Below are 23,312 nucleotides of genomic sequence, written 5' to 3'. Positions count from 1 at the left end.
TTCTGCAAGAGCTATTTTCCATAACCTTGAACATTTGTAACAGGGAGGAATACACCCCAGGTGAAGAAGTGTACAGGAATAAAACAACCTTACACAGGTCTTCGAGGGAAGTAGGGGAATTTGATAAGCCAGATGGAAGCATATGCACGAGATGCATGCATTCAGTGACCAAGATCCTGAAATATGCACAAGATGTATGCATTCACTGGTCAAGATCCTGAAGATAGGAACAATGTAAAATAGGAGGTACACCAATACTAGTGCACCGACCACAGTTCTGGCTACCACAGTACAGGATGAATGTGATAACACTCCAGAGGGTCCAAGGAAAGTTCGGAGCGTCAGTTTAGTTATGGAGGAGAGACTGAGCCAAATTTATAGCTGGATGACACAGCAGAATTGGCTGGTTCTGGTGCAAACAGAAAAAGAGCAAACACCAGGTTGACTTTGGAAGACTCAACAGAGCGTACACAGAGAAAAGGTTATGTCCATCATGCATATGGTGGACTTTGTTATAATAGTGCAGGAGGCACAGACAGATAGGTGTGCCAGGAGTGAGATGTAGAATTAAAGTTTTAGGGAACTGCAAGCTCAGGATCACTCCGGTGACTAAAAGAAGAAGTTCTGCAAAGTGATCTTTCAATCCGTGTTGGTTCTTTTTCCAGTGTAGAGACTACATTGTAAGTACCATATGCAATTGCAACACACATAAAATGCCGGAGGAACTCAGCAGGCCAGGCAGCATCTATGGACAAGAGTACAGTCGACATTTCGGGCCGAAACCCTTCCATATGGAAACTCTTTTCCATAGATGCTACCTGGCCTGCTGAGTTTCTCCAGCATTGTGTGTGTGTGTGTGTGTGTGTGTGTGTGTGTGTGTGTGTGTGTTGCTCAGATTTCCAGCACCTGAAGATTTTCTCTTGTTTGTGATTGGACCATATGCAGTAGGCTAGATTGGAAGAAGTGCAAGCAAATTGCTGATTAAACTGAAGGGACATTTTGAGTGTCTAGATGGCAGAAAGTGAAGAGGTAAAGGGTCAGATGTTGTACCTCTGGTTATTGCAGAGGAACATGCTGAAAGGAGAGTGGTTGCTGGGGATGGAAGAGTTGACCATGAGAATTAATTTGAATAGACAGGCACTAGAGAAAAAAACATTTGACCAAGTAGTCATGATGGAAATGAAGTGGCTCACTGATATAAGTTCTAAACTGTAACACATCAGGTTCTTCCTGCCCCTCACAATGATATCCAAAAGATAAGGGAGAGGACATGCAAAAGAGAAATTTGTTGAAATTAACATGCACAAGAATGAGAGAGAATTAAAGTTATAACAAGTACAAGTGAAGACAGTCTTAAATTTATTACACTTTTCACATTTCAAACATCAGCATGTTTCAAACAGACTTAATTGCAACGAGATGCTGGAGGAAAAGCCCTGAACCATTGGTCACCTCCAAGTTCTTCACGCTAACAGACTTGCTGATCAGCCAATTATCAGTCTAATTTCCATCCTATACAAACTCCTTTTGTCAATTTCTCTAATTCGATATCAATTATAAACTCAAATTTATTAAATTTCAATTCATAGATTACTATTGGATCCACAGACTGACACCCTCCCCCTCCCCCTTAATATCAAAGAAACATCACAAGACAATTTTCCTTTGCTTTCCCTGCTTTGGCCAATTTCCCATTCACAATGAGAAACTGTGATCTGTTCCATCACTTTTCTACCTTAGCTTTTCTCAGATTAAATATAACACTTCAGGCTCTATATAAAAGTCCACTTCACACTTCCCTTTTTGTTTCATAGAAACATAAATCAGAAACTTCGGTCACATTAAAATTTTTATATGTTTTCCATCATGTTCTGGGGACTGGATGTAATTCAGGAGTAGGTATCTGGACCTCTGGTGCAGTCTGGTTGGTTTGAACATTCGCCCTGTGAACGTGGGTTTCCCGCGGGCACTCCAGTTTACTCTCACGTCCTAAGGACATGTAGATTGGTAGGATGAATGGCCACTGTAAATTGTTCCTCACGCAGATGGGTGGCAAAATATGGTAGGATTGGAAGGAAAGTAAAATGGGACTAGAATAAATCAGTGCTTGATAGTTGATGGAGACCCAGAGGGCGCAAAGGCCTGTTTCCTTGACTCCTAGAATCACAATCCCAGAGGAAAAACAATGTGCTTATCTCCCAAATCAATGAATCCCCTACAATTGATGCTCACCTGCTCTTTGACTCATCCTGTGTTTTGCTTGTGTCGATTCCTGCTGTTGCCCTCAATTACATTCTATGGTGACCCAGTACACATCCTCATTCTTGGCATCAAGAGCTGAATACCTATCAAACAAGTTCAGGTTGACCACCTCCCCATCTCCACCTCCCCTTTGAATTGAACCCGTGGCTGTCCCTCAACACTTGCCTTTCTGATCTTTGTAAAACAGACTTTTACGCTATTTTGTCTCGAGACTAATCAGTCACAGACACATCAATACAGGGAAGTGTGGCTCTGAACATTATCCTGTTATTAAGAAGAGTGTCAACCACTTTAAAGCCCAGATTGGAAAATACAAGTTAACCAGACCAACACTTATCTGAAATTAGTATCAGAAGATGAAGTTTATCTACTTACAATTTGGCTGTAATCAGAAGAATAATTGCAAGAACTGAAGTTTTTTTCAGCTTTGTAATCTGCCCGACCATTGTAAGTCCAAGGTAAAAGAGCGCTGAACCACTGAAGGAGCTGGCCAGACCATCCAGAAATTCTCCAATAATCGCTGGAATCTTTTGTTCAAAGATAAAGTTCCCACAAATTCCAACAATGACCATAAAAACAATTGGGTTTTTTAAAACCTGAAACAGTACCATTGCAATAGTCTTCAGTTTGCTTTGTTGAAGGTTCAAATCTTCCTTCCATTTCTGGATTTCACAGAAGATGAAACCAATTGGATTTAACAATAACAGTGAGATGGGAGCGAGCAGGTATATATACTGAAGGTATTCTGGACAGGTATCTCTGTAGAGAGCCTCAACTGAAATACACAAAGCCATTATGTTATCACAAAAATCTTGAATTAAAAGATTTGCCTTAAGTATACACATTTCATATTGCATAAGTAACTGACTTTACAATATCATAAATGAAAATACCAAATGCTGGAAATTGCCAGCAGGTCAAAAAGTATCAGGAGATAGAGAGAGACAGAGACAGAAACAGGAGAGAGCTAATGTGGCAGGTTGATGAACTTCCATCCATTCATTCTCTGTCTGGTCTGTGGACATTTCCAGTGTTCTCCACTTTCCTTTCAAATTTCCTGCATTTGAAGAATTTTGCTTTACAGAAAGCATTTGTTAGTTTGTGGGGAATTATGGAAGTAGGTTCAAAACCACTGCCCTAAATTCCCTTTTACATTACCCCAGAAGTCATAGTGTAGTTAAGTGGTAGAACATGGTCAGAACTGATGGGAATGAGGGGAGAATAAAATGGAATTAGTATACTATTAGTGTAAATACCAGCATTTTTGCCACTATTGCAGAAAAATGTTCCCCTCGACCAGGCCAGTCACTTTAACACACCCCTTGCCTGTCACATCAATTTTGCAAGAGCCTATATCTGGGTGAAGGACTGTTTAAGCCATCAATCTCACATCTGGCTCAAACAAGGACTGGAGAAGACAACCTTGCTGTAGTCAATTCTTTAGAAACATTTCACTGGAGTAATATATATGACATAATGATTGATATAAAGTTATTTTTGATCTGATAGCTAAAACTCATTCAAAGAAATAGGTTCAACTTAATGTCTTGACAGCAGAAAGATGATGATTTTTGGGGGGAGTGTTCCAGGTCTCTTAGACAATAGATCTAGTCATGATCAATCATGAAGCAAGGATAATAGGGGATGCTTCAAGCACTACTGAGTCATAATTGGCTCTGCTAAAACTGAACTTTATTCCAAGATTATGAGTGGAAAACATAGCCCCTAGAAATATTTCTACAATATTCCACTCCCTCATCTGCCCTTCATCTTTGCTTAAAATGGACAAAATAGCAGATACCCATTACTGACATATAACTAACTAACCATGCACTCATGCTTCAACTTTATCCTAAAGATATCCTCAAAAATATCTGCTGGTTCCTTACTGTTCTTTAATCACTTCAGCAGCAGTCTATACAATTGATTCTGGTCCACTTTCTGGAGGATTACTAACCTTGTAGTTATCTCTCCTAGTATCTATTTTTGGGTTATACATGTGTAATTTGTTATACATATGTATATTTTAATGCATTATAAATGCAAATTGATGTATAAAATTATGAAGTGATGAACAAATTATTAAAAAAGTACTCAATTTTATACAGTTTTATACACAGTTCTAAATTAGGCTTTCATATCTTGTTGCTTAGAAAACTGTGGCAAGTAGCACTGCAAAACAGTATTTTATAAAGATGAACATGTTTAAGATTTCAGCAACCTATCCCAATACCTTCTTTCTGCTGAGGTCAAAAGATATCTTTACTAGACAAAATTTCAACTGTTAGGAAGGGAAACAACTGCTTCCCCCAGACTACGGAACTCACTGACATCACCAGGTCTCATCATTTATGAAGCACCAGTAGCATTATACTGCTTACTTTTTAAACTTGTACCGTATATGCAGTTTATTATTCATTAATTTATTTGTGGTAATATTACTTTACGAGCTATGTGTGTGAGTTATACGTATTGTGTTGTGATCTAGAAGAATGCGGTCTCATTCGGCGGTTATACGTGTGTATGGTTGAATGACAATAAGCGTTAACTTGAACTATTTTTAATCTGTTCCAGAAAATGTTCTTCACTCAACCAACAATGATTTAAAATTATTTCATCTTCACCTCAGCAACGGAGACAAATTAGTTCAAGCTAAATTTCTCTTTCTCAGTCACAGTACATGGCACAAGTAAGTATTTATGGAATTATGATGCAAGACAATGAGCAAAGACTCCAAGAGAAATAAACTATTTAAAAAGGGAAGTTGTTTCGGCACCTTAAGTACTTCATGTAATTTTAGTTTTTTTAATTTAAGGAGGAATATAGTTGCTTTAGAGACAGTGGAGGTATATTAGGTTAATCGTAGGATAAAACAATGTTATACAAGACAAAACTCAGCAAACTGGCTCCATTCTCATTGGAGTTTAGGGCAATGAGAAGAGAAGACTGAAGGAGTTTTATAAATGGTAAATATAAATAGGGTAGATATAAAGAGGGTATTTCTCCTTCATGAAATAGGGGGAAGAATTTAAGAATAAGGTGTAACCAATTTAAGATAGATGAGGATTTTTCTCTCTTAAAAGGACTATAAATTTTTGGAATTGCTCCATCTAAAAAGACAATTAATGCAGAGTCAGGTATACCCAAGGCTGAGGTGGCATGTTTTAAGCTACAGAGCAATCAAGGGTTTTAAGAGGAAGGTAGCAATAGAGATTTGAAGACAATACTCATTATCAGTAATAATTTTACCGAATGGAAGCAAAACCTTCAAGGCCATTCCTGTTCTTAGTTCTTGTCGATATCACAAAATATTAAAAATTAAAACTCTAATTTAAAAATTAAACTAGAGTTGCAGGGTGATGGAAACCAGAGTGCCAGAACAGATAATGGAGTGGTCGTGGAGACATGTTGTTAAGATCTCAGACAAAGTCAGGAGTCATTGTTTTGAGCATGGTGGGACTAATGTTCTGAGATATGTATATTTCAATGCAAAGAGAATTGTAGGAAAGTCAGGTGAGCTCAGGCCATGGATCAACACATGGAACTATGATATTGTAGTCATTAGCGTGACTTGGTTGCAGGAGGGACAGGATTGGCTGCTCATTATTTTGGAGGTCCATTGTTTTATACGCGATAGGGTGGGAGGGATTTAAGGGGGAGGGGTGACATTACGAGTCAGGGAAAATGTCATAGCTGTGCTCAGTCAGGTCTGACTGCAGAACTCGTCTAGTGAGGCTTTATGGGTGGTGGAACGGAGGAATAAGAAAGATACAACCTCGTTAATGGGGCTACATTATAGAACACCCAACAGTCCGGGGGATTTAGAGGAGTAAATTTGTAGAGAGATCACAGGCTGTTGCAAGAAACACTAGGTTGTGCTAGTAGGTGATTTAAACTTTCTACACATTGACTGGGACTTGATACAGTAAAAGAACTGTAAACGTTTGTAAATGGAATAGAGTTGTCAAATATGTTCAGGAAAGCTTCCTTAATCAGTACATAGAAGTCCCAATGAGAGAGTGTGCAATACTTGATCTCCTATTAGGGAATGATATGGAACATGTGACAGAAGTTTATGTAACAGAACACTAAATCTAGAGATTCCACCGTGGGACTGAGTTTAAAAGCCGAGAGGTAATGTGCCTTCATCAATCGTGGGATTGACTTTAAGAGCTGAGAGGTAATGTTGCAGCTATATAGGACCCTGGTCAGACCCCACTTGGAGTACTGTGCTCAATTTTGGTCACCTCACTATAGGAAGGACGTGGAAACCATAGAAAGGGTGCAGAGGAGATTTACAAGGATGTTGCCTGGATTAGGGAGCATGTCTTACGAGAATAGGTTGAATGAACTCGGCCTTTTCTCCATGGAGCGACAGAGGATGAGAAGTGACCTGATAGAGGTGTACAAAATAATGAGAGGCATTGATCGTGTGGACAGTCAGAGGCTTTTTCCCAGGGCTGAAATGGCTAGCATGAGAGGGCATAGTTTTAAGGTGCTTAGAAGCAGGTACAGAGGAGATGTCAGGGGTAAGTTTTTTACGCAGAGAGTGGTGAGTGCATGGAATGGGCTGCCGGCAGCGGTGGTGGAGGTGGAAACCATAATGTCTTTTAAGAGACTCCTGGATGGCTACATGGAGCTTAGAAAAATAGAGGGCTATGGGTAAGCCGAGGTAGTTCTAAGGTAGGGACATGTTCGGCACAGCATTGTGGGCTGAAGGGCCTGTATTGTGCTGTATGTTTTCTATGTTTCTACAGATCATACTGCCAGTAGTGTCAAGGTAATTATGGGAAAGGATAGGTCTGGTCCACAGCATGACATTCTAAATAGGAGAAAGGCCAGTTTTGATTGTATTAGAAAGGATCTGGCAAGTGTGGATTGGGATCGGCTGTTTTCTGGCAAAAGTGTACTTTGTAAATGGGAGGCTTTCAAAAATGAAATTTTGAAAGAACAAAGTTTGTATGTGCCTGTCAGAATAAAAGGTAAAGATAACAAGTGTAAGGAACGTAAACATGAGGAATTCTGCAGATGCTGGAAATTCAAGCAACACACATCAAAGTTGTTGGTGAACGCAGCAGGCCAGGCAGCATCTCTAGGAAGAGGTACAGTCGACGTTTCGGGCCGAGACCCTTCGTCAGGACTAACTGAAGGAAGAGCTAGTATAAGTGTAAGGAACCTTGGTTTTCAAGAGATATTGAGGCCCTGGTTAAGAAACAAAAAGGAGGTATATAGCAGGTGCAGGCAGTGAGGAGCAAATGAGGTATTTGAGGAGCATAAGAAATGCAATAGAAATCAGAAGGGCTAAAGGAAGGCATAAGGTTGCACTAGCAGACAAGGTGAAGGAGAATCCTAAGGGTTTCTACAGCTACGTTAAGATCAAAAGGATTGCAAGGGCCAAAATTGGTCTTTTGGAAGATGATAAAGGCAATCATTGCGTGGAGCCAAAAGATATGGGGGAGCCTGAAATGGATTTTTGCATCCGTATTTATTCGGGAGACAGACACAGCCTCTAGAGAAGTGAGGCAAAGCAGCAGCAAGATCATGGACCCTATACAGAGGAGGAGATGTTTGCTGTCTTGAGGCAAATTAGGGTGGGCAAATCCCCCCAGCCTGACAACATGTTCCCTCGGAGCCTGCAGGAGGTAAACGCAGAAGTTGCAGGGGCCCCAGCAGAGATATTTAAATCATCCTTAGCGACAGGTGTGGTACTAGAAGATTGGTGGGTAGTTAATATTGTTCCACTTTTTAAGAAAGGCACTAAGAACAAGCCAGGAAATTATAGGCCAGTGAGCCTGACATCAGTAGAAGGAAGTTTATTGGACAATATTCTAAGGGACTAGATATATAAGTATTGAGATAGACAGGGACTGATTAAGGATAGTCAGCATGGCTTTGTGCCTGGTAGGTTATGTCCAACCAATCTTATAAAGTTTTTCAAGGAAGTCACCAGAAACATTGACGAAGGCAATGCTGTGCATGTTCTCTACATGGACTTCAGCAAGGCAACTGAGCAGGTCCCACATGGGAGGTTGATGAAGAAGGTTCAGTCGCTTGACATTCAAGATGAGGTGGTAAATTGGATTAGACATTAGTTTGCAGGAAAAGCCAGAGGGTGGTAGTAGACGGTTGCCTCTCTGACTGGAGTTCTGTGACTAGTGGTGTGCCACAGAGATCAGTGCTGAGTCCACTGTTGATTGTCATCTACATCAATGATCTGAATGATAATGTGGTAAACTAGGTCAGCAAATTTGTAGAAGGCATCAAGATTTGGGGAGTAGAGGGCATTGAGGAAGAATATCAGAGCTTGCAGCAGGATCTGGACCAGCTGTAAATATGGATTGAAAAATGCAGATGGAATTTATTGCAGTCAAGAGTGAAGCCAGGGTAGATCTTGCAGTAGGGCACCAGGGCACCGAGGAGTGCTGTAGAACAAAGCAGATACATGATTCATTTAAAGTGGTGTCACAAGTAGGTAGGGTTGTAAAGAAAGCTTTTGGTACATTGGCCTTCATAGGTCGAAGTATTGAGTACAGCAGTTGGGTTGTTATGTTGAAGACATTGGTGAGGCCAAACTTGGAGTATTGTATGCAGTTTTAGTCACCTACCTACAGGAAAGATGTAAATAAGATTCAAACAGTAGAGATAAAATTTCCAAGGATGTTGCTGAGACTTGAGGACCTGAGTTATAAGGGAAGATTGAATAGATTAGAACTTTATTCCCTAGAACGTAGAAGGTTGAGAGGGGATTTGATAGAGGTATACAAAATTATCAGGGGTATAAATAAAGATCATGGGTTAAAGGTGAAATGTTTAAGGGGAACATGAGGGGTATCCTCTTCACTCAGAGGGTGGTGAGAGTGTGGAACGAGCTGCCAGCACAAGGGGTGGATGGGATTTTGATTTTAACATTTAAGAGAATTTGCACAGGTACAAGGATGGGGTATGGAGGGCTATGGTCTGGGTGCAGGTCAAGAATGGGACTAGGCAGTTTAAATTGGTTGGCATGGAGGAGATGGGCCGAAGGACCTGGTTCAGAGGTTTAGTTTTCTATGACTCAAAGATTCTATATTTTGTCCATATTTCCCTCAACCACAGTTTAGCTTTTTCCTTGTTTCAACTGCACAGCTGTTTTGAAGACAAAAAGAGACCGCAGATGTTAAAATACGGCCCTTATGTTGAACAAACCAGCCATTGACTAGGTGACAATTTTCACAATCAAAGTTTAGTTTATTGCCATAAGCACAGGTACATATGTGCACCAGTGCAATGAAAAACTTACTTGCCGCAGCACCACAGGCATATTGCATTATATAAGCAGCATTCACAAGAAAAATAAATTCTTGTTTATACATTATTTTTTACAAGACTACATTCAGAACAGAACAAAACAAAACAATGTTAATTTTGTGCAAAGTGATCAAAGTAGTCACAGTGTTGCTGATCTCTTGTGATTAGGGTTGTGCAAGTTGGTTCAAGAACTGAATGGCTAAAAGGCTGAACTGTTCTTAAATCTGGCGCCATGGGACTTCACGCTTCTGTACCTCCTGACTGATGGTAGCTGCAAGAAGGTGGCACAGTGGGGATCTTCGATGACGGATGCTGCTTTCTTGAGGCAGTGCCCGCTGTCGATACTACTGATAGTGGGGAGGGATGCGCCTGTCATGCCCACCACTTTCCGCATTCGAATTTCTGTACCAGGCCACGATGTAACTGGTCAGGATACTTTCAACAGTACATCTGTATAAGTTACAGTACTTGGCGACAAACCAAACTTCTGGAACCTTCTAAGAATGATGCCTTCCTTGTGATTACACCTATGTGCTGGGGCCAGGGCAGGTCATTTGATATGTTAACACCCAGAAATTTAAACCTGCTAAATCTCTTATTGATTGAGATCTGCCAATGAGGAATTCAAGCGATTAAAGAGACACACTCATCTGCCCACTACTGTATGTTTCTTCTCTCCTTGTTCACCTTTCCCGCCCTGCCACCATCCCCTCCCACACATGACTCCATGTGCCATTCATCACCCTCCCTTCTGGTTCTGTCTATCACCAAGCAGCCTCTGTCCCACCTCTCCCTTCTGTACACTGGCAATATTTCTTCTCTTTCAGTCCTGAAGCAGGGTCTCAACCTGTACAATCAACATACACCCTTTGCCTCCAAAGCCGTTGCTTGAGTTCTTCTGGTTTTGTTAGACATTTTTTTTAGTGTTGATACTTTATTTGTTAGGGAATATTCAGATAGAAGAAAAAATACCTTTCTCATTCTTACAATTAACCACACATTTCTAAGAGGATAGCAATGGGAAATGAAACACAAGAGAGACAACAGATGCTAGAAATCTGGAACAACACGCAAAACGCTGGAGGAACTCAGCAGGTCATTCTGATGAAGGGGTCTCTTCCCAAAATGTCAACTATTTCCCTCTGACTGACCCACTGAATTCCTCCTGTATTATGTGTAAAGACAAATGAGATATATTTAAAAAAACTAACATTCCTTCTCATCTCTGTTCTGAATGGTTCAATCCCTTTGAGAATGACAATAAACTGGACTGGTCAAAGAACACTGAGGCTGTCTACAAGAAGGGTCAGAGCCATTTCTATTTCCTGAGGAGACTGAGGTCCTTTAACATCTGCTGGACGACGCTGAGGATGTTCTACAAGTCTGTGGTGGCCAGTGCTATCATGTTTGCTGTTGTGTGCTGGGGCAGCAGGCTGAGGGTGGCAGACACCAACAGAATCAACAAACTCATTCGTAAGGCCAGTGATGTTGTGGGGATGGAACTGGACTCTCTGACGGTGGTGTCTGAAAAGAGGATGCTGTCCAACTTGCATGCTATCTTGGTCAATGTCTCCCATCCATTAAATAATGTACTGGGTGGGTTTAGGAGTACATTCAGCCAGAGACTCATTCCTCCAAGATGCAGCACAGAGCGTCATAGGAAGTCATTCCTGCCTGCGGCCATCAAACTTTACAACTCCTCCCTTGGAGGGTCAGACACCCTGTGCTGATAGGCTGGTCCTGGATTTATTTCATAATTTACTGGCATAATTTACATATTACTATTTAACTATTTATGATTCTATTACTATTTATTATTTATGGTGCAACTGTAACAAAAACCAATTTCCCCCTGGGATCAATAAAGTATGACTATGTTCTCAACACCCCAGCCAGGCAATACATCTTCTCTCCATCTGGACAATATAGGTCTAATCTACTTAATCTCTCTTTGCATGACAATCCCCCATTCACACCAAGACTCATCCCAGGAATCAGACTGGTGAACTTGTTGCACTGCCTCTATCAAAAATGCAATATTCCACAAGGTAAGGAGACCAGACTTGTACATAATACTCCAAGTGCAGTCCCACCAGGGAGCTGCTGTATGTAACTGCAACAAGGTGACACTCATGTACTCAAATCTTCTTGCAATAAATAGTAGGGTATGGAAGACTTAAGAGTGTGCGCTTTGCAAAAAAATTCTGGATGCTAATGTTTTTACATTTTGGTATTTTGAATCTGATAACCCACTAGATTTGGAACCCAGATACAGTACGTCCTTAGATTCTTGATTCTTGAAGTGGATTTCAGTAGCAGAACACATTGACGCAGTCATGAATAAGATACTCCACTGCTGTTGGCGTAATATTAGATGGTGACAAGGATAGGACAGGAGTGAGACAGTTTGGGTGGTTGTGTGGTGTCACAACAACAATCTCGCACTCAGCCATCAGCAAGACCAAGTTTTGATTGTGGACTTCAAAACCCACACCAGTCCTCTTTGAGGGGTCAGTGGTGGGACGGGTGAGCAGCTTCACGTTTCTGGGCATCAACAGGTCGGAAGATCTATCCTGAGCCCAACACATTGATTGAACCACGAAGAAGGTATGTCAGCATCTATACTTTGTTAGGAGTTTGAGATTTGGTTTGTCACCAAAGGCTCTGCAATTTGTTTTAGAGGTATGTTGGAGAGCATTCTGACTGGTTGCATCACAGCCTGGGATGGAGGCTCCAGTGCAAGGCTGCAGAGGATTGTTCACTCAGCCGGCTCCACTGTGGCCACAGTTCTCCCCATCATCAAAGACATCTTCAAACTCATTTGACAGGTGGAAGGAACCCAGACTGATAGGACAGAGGATGGGGCAGTTAGTATACAGGTAGACGTAGCATGTTGTCAGACCGTGAGGAAGGGCAGGCAGTTAGTTGACAGGGCAAAACCTGCAGTCAGAGGAATGGCTTGAAGTTTGTCTTCAAACTAAACCGTGGAGAATGAGTGGTTTCAACAGTTTGAAAATGTAAGGATAAGGTAAAAGGGAAAGAGTGCAGGAAAGGTTACAAAGGTCTCCAGAATAAGTAAAAAGACAAAAATGTAACTTTCAATAACATGGAGGCAAAATTGTAAAGGGCGATGGATACAGAACTGAAGGTGTTATATACTCACTGGCCACTTTATTGGGTACCTTCTGTATCTAATAAAGTGGCCACTGAGTATATGTTCGTGGTCTTCTGCACCTGTAGCCCATCCACTCAAGGTTCAATATGTTGTGCTCTATCTGCAGACCAGTTGTAATGCATGGTTATTTGAGTTACTCTCACCTTCCTGTCAGCTTGAACTAGTCTGACCATTCTCCTCTGACCGCTCTCACTAACAAGGCCTTTTTGTCCACAGAACTGCCGCACACTGCATGTTTTTCTGTTTTTAGCGCCATTCTCTGTAAGCTCTAGGGACTGTTGTGCGTGAAAATCCCAGATGATCAGCAGTTTCTGAGCTACTCAAACTGCCCCATCTGGCACCAGCAATCACTCCATGGTCAAAGTCACTTAGATTACATTTATTCCCCATTCTGATATTTGGTCTGAAAAACAACTGAACCTCTTGATCACATCTGCATTCTTTTATGCATTGAGTTGCTGTCACCGTGACTGGCTCATGAGATATTTGCATTAGTGAGCAGGTGTACCTAATAAAGTGGCCTCTGAGTGTATTTGAATGCACACAGTATATGGAATAAGGCAGATGATGTTGTAGCATAGTTTAGAGATTGGCAGATATGACATTGTGGGCATCACTGTGTCATGGCTGAAAGAAAATTACAGTTAGGAGCTTAAAAGTCAACAATAAATATTGTATCAAAAAGGCAGGTAGGTAGGCAAAGGGGGTGGGGTAGCACCATTGGTAAAAAATGAAATCAAATCCTTAGAAAGAGGTGACATAGAATCAGCAGTTGTAAAATCCTTGTGGGCAGAGTTAAGAAACCGCAAGGATGAGAAGATTCTGATGAGATTGATATACAGGCCTCCGAACAGTTGCCAGGATGCATAGTATAAATTACAATGGAAGACAGAAAAAGCATATAAAAAGAGCAATGTTACAATAGTCACAAGGGATTTCAATATGCAGGTAGTTTGGGAAAATCAGGCTGGTGCTGGATTCCAAGAGAAGAAATTTGTAGAATGCCTACGAGATGGCATTTTTTAGAGCAGCTTATGGTTGAGCCCAATAGGGAAAAGGCAATTCTGGATTGGGTGTGGGGTAATGAACCAGATTAATTTAGAGAGTTTAAGGTAAACCACTACAGCAGAGATAAGAAAGGAGCTGGCCACAGTTAATTAGAAGGATACACTAGCAGAGACGACGGCAGGACAGCAATCACTGGGGTTTCTGGGAGCAATTCAGAAGGTGGAGGATAGGTTCTTCACAAAGACGAAGAAGGGAAGATGAGGCAACTGTGGATGACGAGGGAAGTGAAAGACAGCATAAAAGTATAAGAGAGGGCAAATAATATAGCAAAAATTAATGGAAAGCTAAAGGATGAGGAAGCTTTGAAATACCAACAGAAGGAAAATAAAAAAAACAATAAAGAGAGAATAGTTCAGAATCAGAATCAGGTTTAGTATCACTGGCATATGTCTTGAAACTTGTTAACTTAGCGGCAGAAGTACATGATAATATATATAAAAAAATAAGTCAATTACAGTAAGCATACAAATGTATATTAAATATTTAAATTTAAAATAGTGCAAAAACAGAAATACTATTAAAAAATCAGTGAGATGGTGTTCATGGGTTCAATGTCCATTTAGGAATCTGATGGCAGAGGGGAAGAAGCTGTTCCTGAATCACTGAGTGTGTGCCTTCAGGCTTCTGTACCTCCTTCCTGATGGTAACAATGAGAAGAGGGCATGACCTGGGAGTTAAAATAGGAAGGTAAGCTAGCTAATAATGTAAGAGAAAATACCAAAAGTTTTTCAGATATATAAAGAGTAAAAGAGAGGGGAGAGTGGACACTTGACTGCTGGAGGGGTAGTAATGGGGGATCAAAAAAATAGTGGACAAAGTCAAGACATTCTGATGGCATCAGAAGTGATCCTTCAAGAATCATTACATTCTGGAATAGTTCCAGAGGACTGGCAATTTGCAAATGTCCCCTCCAGTCTTTAAGAAGGGAGGGAGGTAAAGAACAGGAAATTATAGACCAGTTAGTCTAACTTCAGTGGCTGGGAAGGTGTTGGAGTCCATTTTTAAGGATGTGGTTTGGGCTACTTGGAGGCACATGATACAATGGGCTGAAGTTAGCATAACTTCCTTTGGGGAATATCTTGCCTGACAAACCCGTTGGAATTCTTTTAGGAAATTACATGCAGTACAGACAAAGGAGAGTCAAGGGATGTCGTTCACTTAGGTTCGTAGAAGGCCTTTGACAAGGTTCTGCACACGAGGCTGCTAAACCAGGTAAGAGCCCATTCTATTACAGGAAAGATACTAGCATGGATAGATTGGCTGGCAAAGAGTGGGAATAAAGGAGCCCTTTTCTGGTTAGCTTTTGGTGAAAGATACAAAGATAGGCAGAGGGGCAGGTGCTGCTGAGAAAACAGGGAGCCTGCAGAAGGTTTTAGACAGATTAGGAGAATGGGCAAAGAAGTGTCAGATGGACTACAATGTATGGAAGTGTATGGTCATGCACTTTGATAGAAGGAATGAAAGTTAGACTTCTTTCAACGGTAAGCAAATTCAGAAATCAGAGGTGCAAAGGGGCTTGGAATTCCTCGTGCAGGATCAACACAATGGCTGCAGAGAACACCATTTGCAAAATGCATTATAGTTATTTGCTTAAATCCCAAACTAACAAGTCCCAAATTTACAGACTTCTAAAAACCATGAAGGCCAAGAGCTTCAGGTGCAAAAGGTAATACTACCTACAGTACTGTACAAAAGCCTTAAGCACATACATACAGTATTAAGATGCCTAAGAGTTTTGCACAGTACTGTAGTAATTTTATGCATTGCACTGTACTGTTACCACAAAAAAGCAACAAATTTCATGACAAATGTGAGAGATGATCTGATACGGGTCTCTATTGTGGACTGAGAGTGGGAAGGGGGCAGGGAGAGGGGAACCATGGTTGGGAAAAGGTGAAGGGAGAAGGTAAAGAGTGGGAAGCACCAGAGAGACATTCTGTAATGAGCAATAAACCAATTATTTGGAATCAAGTAACATCACCTGTTGCCTCTCTGCTGGTTGTGGCCGAGCACTCCTTCTCTGCCACCTGTCCCACACCCCTCCTGCGGTGCTCCACCCTTGCCATTCCCAACATTCTTTGCTCCCACCAGATTTACAAACTCACTCTCTGTTCCACTTTGACAAACGCCTTAGTGTGCAAAAGTCTTAGGCACCCCAGCTATATGAATAGGCCTTAGACCTTTACACAGTACTGTACATATTCCAATTCAAGTCATGTATCATCCCAAAATAAGAAATATTATTGCTTCATCACCATAGCTGGATTTCAGTGCTGGAACTTTTTACCCAAAAGCATTGCTGAAGTATTTCAACCAGAAAGACCACAGCTGTTCACCACCACCTTATGAATGGTAACTAAGGAGCATGTAAAACCCGTTTGTCATGTCAGCAATAACATGTATCAAAGGAAAAAAACAAAAAAATTACTTGCATTATATTGCATCTAGCATGTGGCAATTCAATTCATAAGACTGCGGGCAACTTCTTGAAGTCTGCCATTATTTTCCTTCAGAACTGTCGAGGAAGCCCTTGTTGAATTATTCACGTCATGTTAAATTCACATACGCACTTTGCACTATTTTCCTTACCTGAATTGGCTTCAAAAAGAAAATGTAATTTTTATCTCTAAACATGCGAGCAATGCTTTCCACAGCCAGAAACAGCTAATGGCAGAATCATAACAAACACAGCATTCATTTGAAGTTTTATGCTTAGTACTTCCTTTTCAACAAAGCCGAATATTTAAAATAATCAGGTGCCTGCAAAGTCAATGCCCATCAATCCTCTGCCCTTCTCAACTTTAACCATTTCTCCAAAAAGCAGCATTTTAAAATTTGATAATTGTGTCTAAACAAAACTAAAGTTCAATGAAATTTCATATAATGGACTCACCTATAGGATATCCCAAAGCAAAGTCATTGCTCTGCGTAGCAAAGATGGGGAAGAGCCCGGCTTTGCCAAATCGGCTTTCTGGACTTGCTATCAGCAGAGTCAGAATGCAGACAGTTATGAAGACTGCAACCTTAGCCACAAGAATACTGCACACAAAAATCCAGTTTATGTGAGCGAAGTCCAAAACCACCATATTCTGAAAAAGGAGGCCAGGAAGTGCAAACATTGACACAAAATTTCCTAAACCTTTGGTCTCTGTAGGATTAATGATGTTCACTCGTCCAGCAACATATCCACAAAGTATAATGCCAAAGCACTCTAAAAGAGCAGGGAAAAGCCTGCTGATGGATATTTCAAGAGCAACAGCCCCGGAGGAATTTGTGGCGATATCTAGACTTGCCATGCTTCTTTCCACAGAGGAGTTTGAAAGTGTGGCTTGGGTCAATGATGAGATCATTCATGTATCAATGAATGCTGGAAGACAAACAAAAACACAAATGATAATTTAAAGTCTTTATTCAGGACAAAGCCAAACTTGATCCCTAACCTTGTTGGCTTTTCCTGGTATTGGATTAAATGGTTTCTCATTCCTTATTTAAGAGGAACCATGCTTACACAAACTTTCTGGATTATATGCAAGTATCATTTAATTCTGAGTGCACACCACTATGTTGGCAGTTTACTGATCTCTGTAATTCCATAATCATTAATAAACATAGGAACGTCATTAATCAACATTGGAATACCTGTCTCTGTTATCACAGCAACTGGAAACCAGTGGCATTAATAACCACAAACAGAATGCAGGACTGTTTATATAAAAATAATCTGACAGTCAAGTCATTTTGGTATGTCTACCTTCTCAACGTGCTTAATGAACATTTAGGATATTTTAAAGAACACCCTTAAAGTAAAAATTGTTAATCTGGCACACTCAGGACTTTAGTGGAACTGGACTTGTAACTTATCTGGAGCGCTGGATGTTATTTAATAACATCCAATGCACTTTAAAAAAATAAGTGAATTAGAAGACATAACACAGTAGGATATTTCCAATGAACCTGATAAACTGTGAGGGATGTCCAGTGAGCCAGATACAAAAGCACCACCTTTATTATCAATGAAGGGGCAGCAATGAAAGGGTAGAGGGGTGGCACGGCAGCACAGTGATTAGCGTCACACTTTACAGAGCTAGCAACGCGGGTTCAATTCCCACCGCTGTCTGTAAGAAGTTTGCATGTTCTCCCCTTGACTGCGTGGGCTTCCTCTGGGTGCTATGGTTTCCTCACACAGTCCAAAGACATACGGGTTAAGGCTATCGAGTTGCCAGCACGCTCTGTGGGCGACAGAAGAATGGCAACACTTGTGCGCTGCCCCCAGCACATCCTCAGACTGTGTTGGTCATTGACACAAGCAGCACATTTTCACTGTATATTCCGATGTTTCAATGTACTAATAAAGGTCATCTTTAGTCAATGTAACTACTAGTGTTTTAAATTTTATAAGCTTTACACTTACAAGCACATCTTCAATGCCATATGCAAGTTTGCTGACGAAACCACTGTCACAGGCGAATCACATGTAGTGATGAATCGGTATATGAGACGGAGATTGAACATCTGGCTGAGTGGAGCCACAACAACAACCTCTCACTCAATGTCGGGAAGACCAAAGAGCTGATTATTGAATTCAGGAGGAGGAAACCATAGGTCCATGAGCCAGTCCTCATCAGGGGATCAGAGGTGCAGAGGTGGAGGGGGCCAGCAACTTGAAATTCCTCGGTGTTATCATTTCACAGGACCTGACCTGGGTCCAGCACGTCAGTGCCGTTACAAAGAAAGCACAGCAGTGCCTCTACTTTCTGAGAAGGCTGAGAAGATTCGGCACGTTATCGAAAACTCTGACAAACCTCTACAGATGTGGAGAGTACACTGACTGGTTGGATCATGGCCTGGTATGGACATACCAAAGCCGTTGAACAGAAAAGCCTTAAAAAAAAGAGTGAATACAGCCCAGTCCATCATGGGTAAAACCCTCCCCACCACTGAGCGTACCTACAAGGAGCACTGTCCATTATCAAGGACCTCCACCACCCAGGTCATGCTCCCTTCTTGCTATTGCCAAGAAGAAGGAGGTACAACAGGATCAGGAAGTGCCCCAGCAGGTTCAGGGAAGAGTTATTACCCCTCAACTATCAGACTCTTGAACCAGAGGAAATAACTTCACTCACCCCAAAAATGAAGTGTTCCAATAAACTGTGGGCTCTCTTTCAAGGACTCTTCATCTCATGTTCTCGATACTAATTGCTTATTAATTAATTATTATGATGTTGGGGTTTTTTTGTATTTGCACAGTTTGTGCTTTGCACATTGGTTGTTTCTCCATCTTGTTCTGTGCGGTTTTTCACTGACTCTATGGTGTTTCTTTGTATTTACTGTGAATGTCCACAAGAAAATCAATTTCAGGGAGCTTATGGTAACATATATGTACTTTAACAATAAATTTATTTTGAACATTTCAAATCCTGATGATTATTTAGAACTTTTCAAAGTTATAACAACAAGATGTTACCTCGCTTAAATTGCAATAGTACTGATCCTAACATATCATATACAATGGGCCAGCTTATCTGATGCCTCTAACCACAGTGCAGTATTACTTCTCTGCAATTACTGTCAGCAACACAATTCTGATGTTCTGAAATTTCTCGCACTAGTTAGGTGAGATTTTATCTATACTTTAACTGGCATTAATCCATCATAAGCACAAGAGATTCTGCAGATACATGTTCTTAATTAGCAGTTCATACAAGGAGGTCTTGCTGAAGTGGACTGCCCAGTCAACATTCTTCAACTGATGCCAGAAATATGATTTGCTTTCATCAACAGGAGAAACCAAATGGCCAGCAATATTTTGAGAACAAGTTTTACTTGTACTAATGGAGCTGTCTGGAATCATAATCTGACTGAGCAATTGCATAACTTTTATGTAACGTCTCATATTCACAGTGCAAAATTCAACAGTTGGCACCAAAAGTCTTCCTGGAATCCTTCCTTACTGAAGGGTAGTGACATTAACAAATGCAGTAAAAATCAATCAGATGCCACTGGCATTACACAGAACCTAGAACAGTACATCCCAGGAATAGGCCCGAGACCCCACAACGTCTGTGCTAGCAGTGATGCCAATTTAAACTGCACGTCAGACTATATGTGTCCATATCCCTCAACTCTCCACCTGTTCATGTGCCTAATCGCCTCTTAAATGTTGAAAAGGTAATAAAGTAGCAAGACTAATTTTACAACTATGTATTACTCCACAGGAGGAGGCCATTAAGCCATCACATCCATGCTAGCTCCTTGGAAAAGTTAGAGAACAACTGTGTATTTAATTTGCCAAAGGGAAAGAATTATTATTGACTAATGTCTAGGTGGCATAATGGTTTTGATGCCATCTAGTTAATAGATGAAAAAGGAGAATTAGAAAATAAATGTAGGAACACATGAGAGGTAGAGTGGGAAATCTGATGGAAAGAGTCTGCTGGAAAAACTCAGATCAGGCAATACCTGTAGAGGGGAGAAATAAATTACAAGTACCTGATCCAATATCAGAACCTGGAAGGACTGAGTTATTGTATTCAATGTTGTATTGTATTCTAAATTTATTGAGGTCAACACTGAGCCCATAAGGCTACAATGTGCTCAGATGGAAGGTGAGCTGCTCCTTAAGCCTCCATATTCAACCAACCATATTTTGTGATTCCCGTCATCTTCAATTAAACTGCACCACCAGATAAATCTTGGCTTCCCCTTTGAGTATTCTGAAAAGGCTATGCCCTAAAAAATCCCCAAGATTTGCATTTTCCATCTTCCTCATCTACTTCTTTTCCCATGATAGTTGGCCATGCAACTGCAGGAGATGCAGCACCTGCCCTTTGACTTCTACCCTCGCACTAACCAGAGGCACTTATCATCTTTTCAAATAAAGCAGAGATTAACTTCCACTTCTTACAATCTGCTTACATTTGCAATGGAGAAATTAAACACAGGTTGGATGATGGCATTGTGGAACACCCCTTTACAGTCTGCACTTTAATCCAGCAAACACATATTCTATATACAAGAGATTCTGCAAATACTGGAAATCTAGAGTAACGCACACAAAATGCTGGAAGAACTCAGTCGGTCAGGTGCCTTCTAGGAAAAGGAATAAGGAGTTGATGTTTTGGGCCAAGACCCTTCAATAAGACCATATGACATAGGAGCATTTTTGGCCCATTGGATCTGCTCTGCCATTTCATCATGGCTGACTTATTACCTCTCTCAGTCCCATTCTTCCTGTAGCCTTCCACACCACGACTAATCAAAAACCTCCATTTTACATACGCTCAATGACTTGGCCTCCACAGTTACTTGTGGCAATGAAATCCACAGATTCACTACACTCAGGCTCAAGGAATTTCTCCTCATCTCTGTTCTACATTCTGAGGCTGTGTCCTCTGGTCCTAGACTCATCTACTATAGGAAACATCCTCACAACATCCACTCTATCTAGAAATTTCAACATCTGATAGGTTTCAATGAGATGCCCCCCCATTTTTTCTAAACTCCAGAGAGTAGAATCCTAGAGCTATCAAGTGCTCCTCATATGTTAATCCTTTCATTCCAGAAATCACTCTCATGAATCTCCTCTGAACCCTCTCCAATGCCAGCACATCTTTTCTTAAATAAGGGGCCCAAAACTGCTCACAATACTTCAAGCATGGTCTAACCAATGCCTTATAAAGCCTCAACATTACATCCTTGCTCTCATATTCTAGTTCTCTCAAAATTAGTGCTAACATTCACTTTGCCTTCCATACCACCAACTCAACCTTCAGGGAATGCTGCCCAAGGATTCCCAAGACCCTTTGCACCTCTAATTTGTGATTTTTTTCCTCATTTACAACTACAGGAACTAATTACTGGACTGGACTGGAAAGAAAGTGGGGGAAGAAGCCAGAAAAAGTTGGGGAGGGGGAGGGGGAATAAAGTGAGGAACTGGGAGGTGACAGGTAGAAACGGTAAAGGCCAAAGAAGAAGGAATCTGATAAGAGAAGAGAGTGGACCATGGCTGCATTATGGTAGCATGGTTCATTGGGAGTTTGAGGAGATTTGGTTTGTCAACTAAAACACTCGAAAACTTCTACAAATGAACCATGGAAACCATGCTGATTGGCTGCATCACCAGTATATTGGGGCGGGGGGGCTACTGCACAAGATCAAAGTAAGCTGCTGAAGCTTGTAAAATTAGTCAGCTCCATCATGGGCATTAGCCTCCGTAGTATCCAAGACATCTTCAAGGAGCGGTGCTTTGGAAGGCTGCATCCATCATTAAGGATCCCCACCACCCAAGACATACCCTCTTCTTATTGTTATCTTTGGGAAGGAGGCAAACACTCAGTAATTCAGGAACAGTTTTTTCCCCTCTGCAACCCAATTTCTAAATGGACATTGAACCTATGAATACCTCCTTACTAATTCAGTTTTTTTCTGTTTATCTATTTATCATGTATTTCATTGTACAGGTGCTGTAAAGTTAACAAATTTCACGGCATATGCCAGTGATTAAACCTGATTTTGAAGGGGAAGGAGGAGGTGATAGGGAGATGAGGAGAAGAGAAGGGCTAAGGGGAAAGCCAAAATGGGGAATAGAAAAAAAGAAGAGAGGGAGGGGTGATAAATTATGGTAAGTTAGAGAAATCAATGTTCATGTTGTCAGGCTGTAGGCTACCCAGATAGAATATGAGGTGTTGCACCTCCAACCATCACAGCAATAGAAAATGCTCTGGACGGGCATGTCGGAATTGGACTGAGGATTAGATTTTAGTTTTTTTTTGGGAGTGTGCCTGCGTGTGTGAGAGTCTGTGCGTCTGCGTGCGTGTCCGTCCATGTGTGCATCCATGATTATGTCCTTTTCATGGCTTTTTTACAAGGTGCGGAGCAAGAGAGAGAGAGAGACTGTGTGGTGCGCCACCCCTCACACGGACATTCTTGCAGTATTTTCCCTTTATTTTATGAGGTTGAGTTGCGATCTCGACACTCAACCCGGCACGGATGGAAAGCGTACTGGGGAGCGGACCCAACTGGTTTCGAACCCGGGAACCTCCGCTCCCGGGTCCAGTGCCGATGTCGCTGTGCCACCAGCCGGCCCAGAGGAGGATTAGATTTTAAATGGTTGGCTACCTTGCAGAGGATGGAGTGCAGATGCTCAACAAAGCAGTTTCCTGATCTATGTTGTGCCTCACCGACGTAGAGGAGGCTGCACCAGCAGATAGATAACCCGACAGACTTGCAGGTGAAGTGCTGCCTCACCTGGAACTACTGTTTGGGGCCACGAGGGAGGGGGTGAATGGATAGGTGTAGCGTTACTACTGTTTGCAGGGATAAGTGCCAAGAGGGAGATCAGTGAGGACTGACGAATGAACAAGGGAATCACAGAGAAGGCGATCCCTGTTGAAAGCAGAGTGTGAGTGGAGATAAAGATGTATTTAGTGGTAGGATCCCTTTGAAGATGGTGGAAGCTGTGAAGAACGTGCTGGGTGCAGAAGCTCATGGGGTGGTAAGTAATGCTGACTTTTCCCTTTTT

General features: G+C 41.4%; 1 protein-coding gene across 8 annotated transcripts in view; it reads right to left on the bottom strand.

The window, feature by feature from the left end:
* The window catches only part of LOC140199562 (lysosomal cholesterol signaling protein-like), a 116,138-nt gene that overhangs the window by 81,064 nt on the left and 11,762 nt on the right, over positions 1–23,312 (bottom strand). For 7 of the 8 annotated variants that reach the window (XM_072261844.1, XM_072261840.1, XM_072261843.1 and 4 more), the window contains exons 2-3: positions 16,686–17,159; positions 2,638–3,037 (exon numbers count right to left, since the gene is read on the bottom strand). In XM_072261844.1, coding sequence (XP_072117945.1) covers positions 2,638–3,037; positions 16,686–17,142 — 857 coding nt within the window. In that variant the 5' untranslated portion in view covers positions 17,143–17,159. Of the gene's footprint in view, positions 1–2,637; positions 3,038–16,685; positions 17,160–18,915; positions 19,120–23,312 lie in introns of all 8 variants that reach the window. The other variant, XM_072261837.1, reaches the window with a different exon arrangement.

The sequence above is a fragment of the Mobula birostris genome, chromosome 6 (assembly GCF_030028105.1).
Source record: "Mobula birostris isolate sMobBir1 chromosome 6, sMobBir1.hap1, whole genome shotgun sequence".
NCBI lineage: Eukaryota > Metazoa > Chordata > Chondrichthyes > Myliobatiformes > Myliobatidae > Mobula > Mobula birostris.
This window is presented reverse-complemented; position numbering and strand designations above follow the sequence as displayed.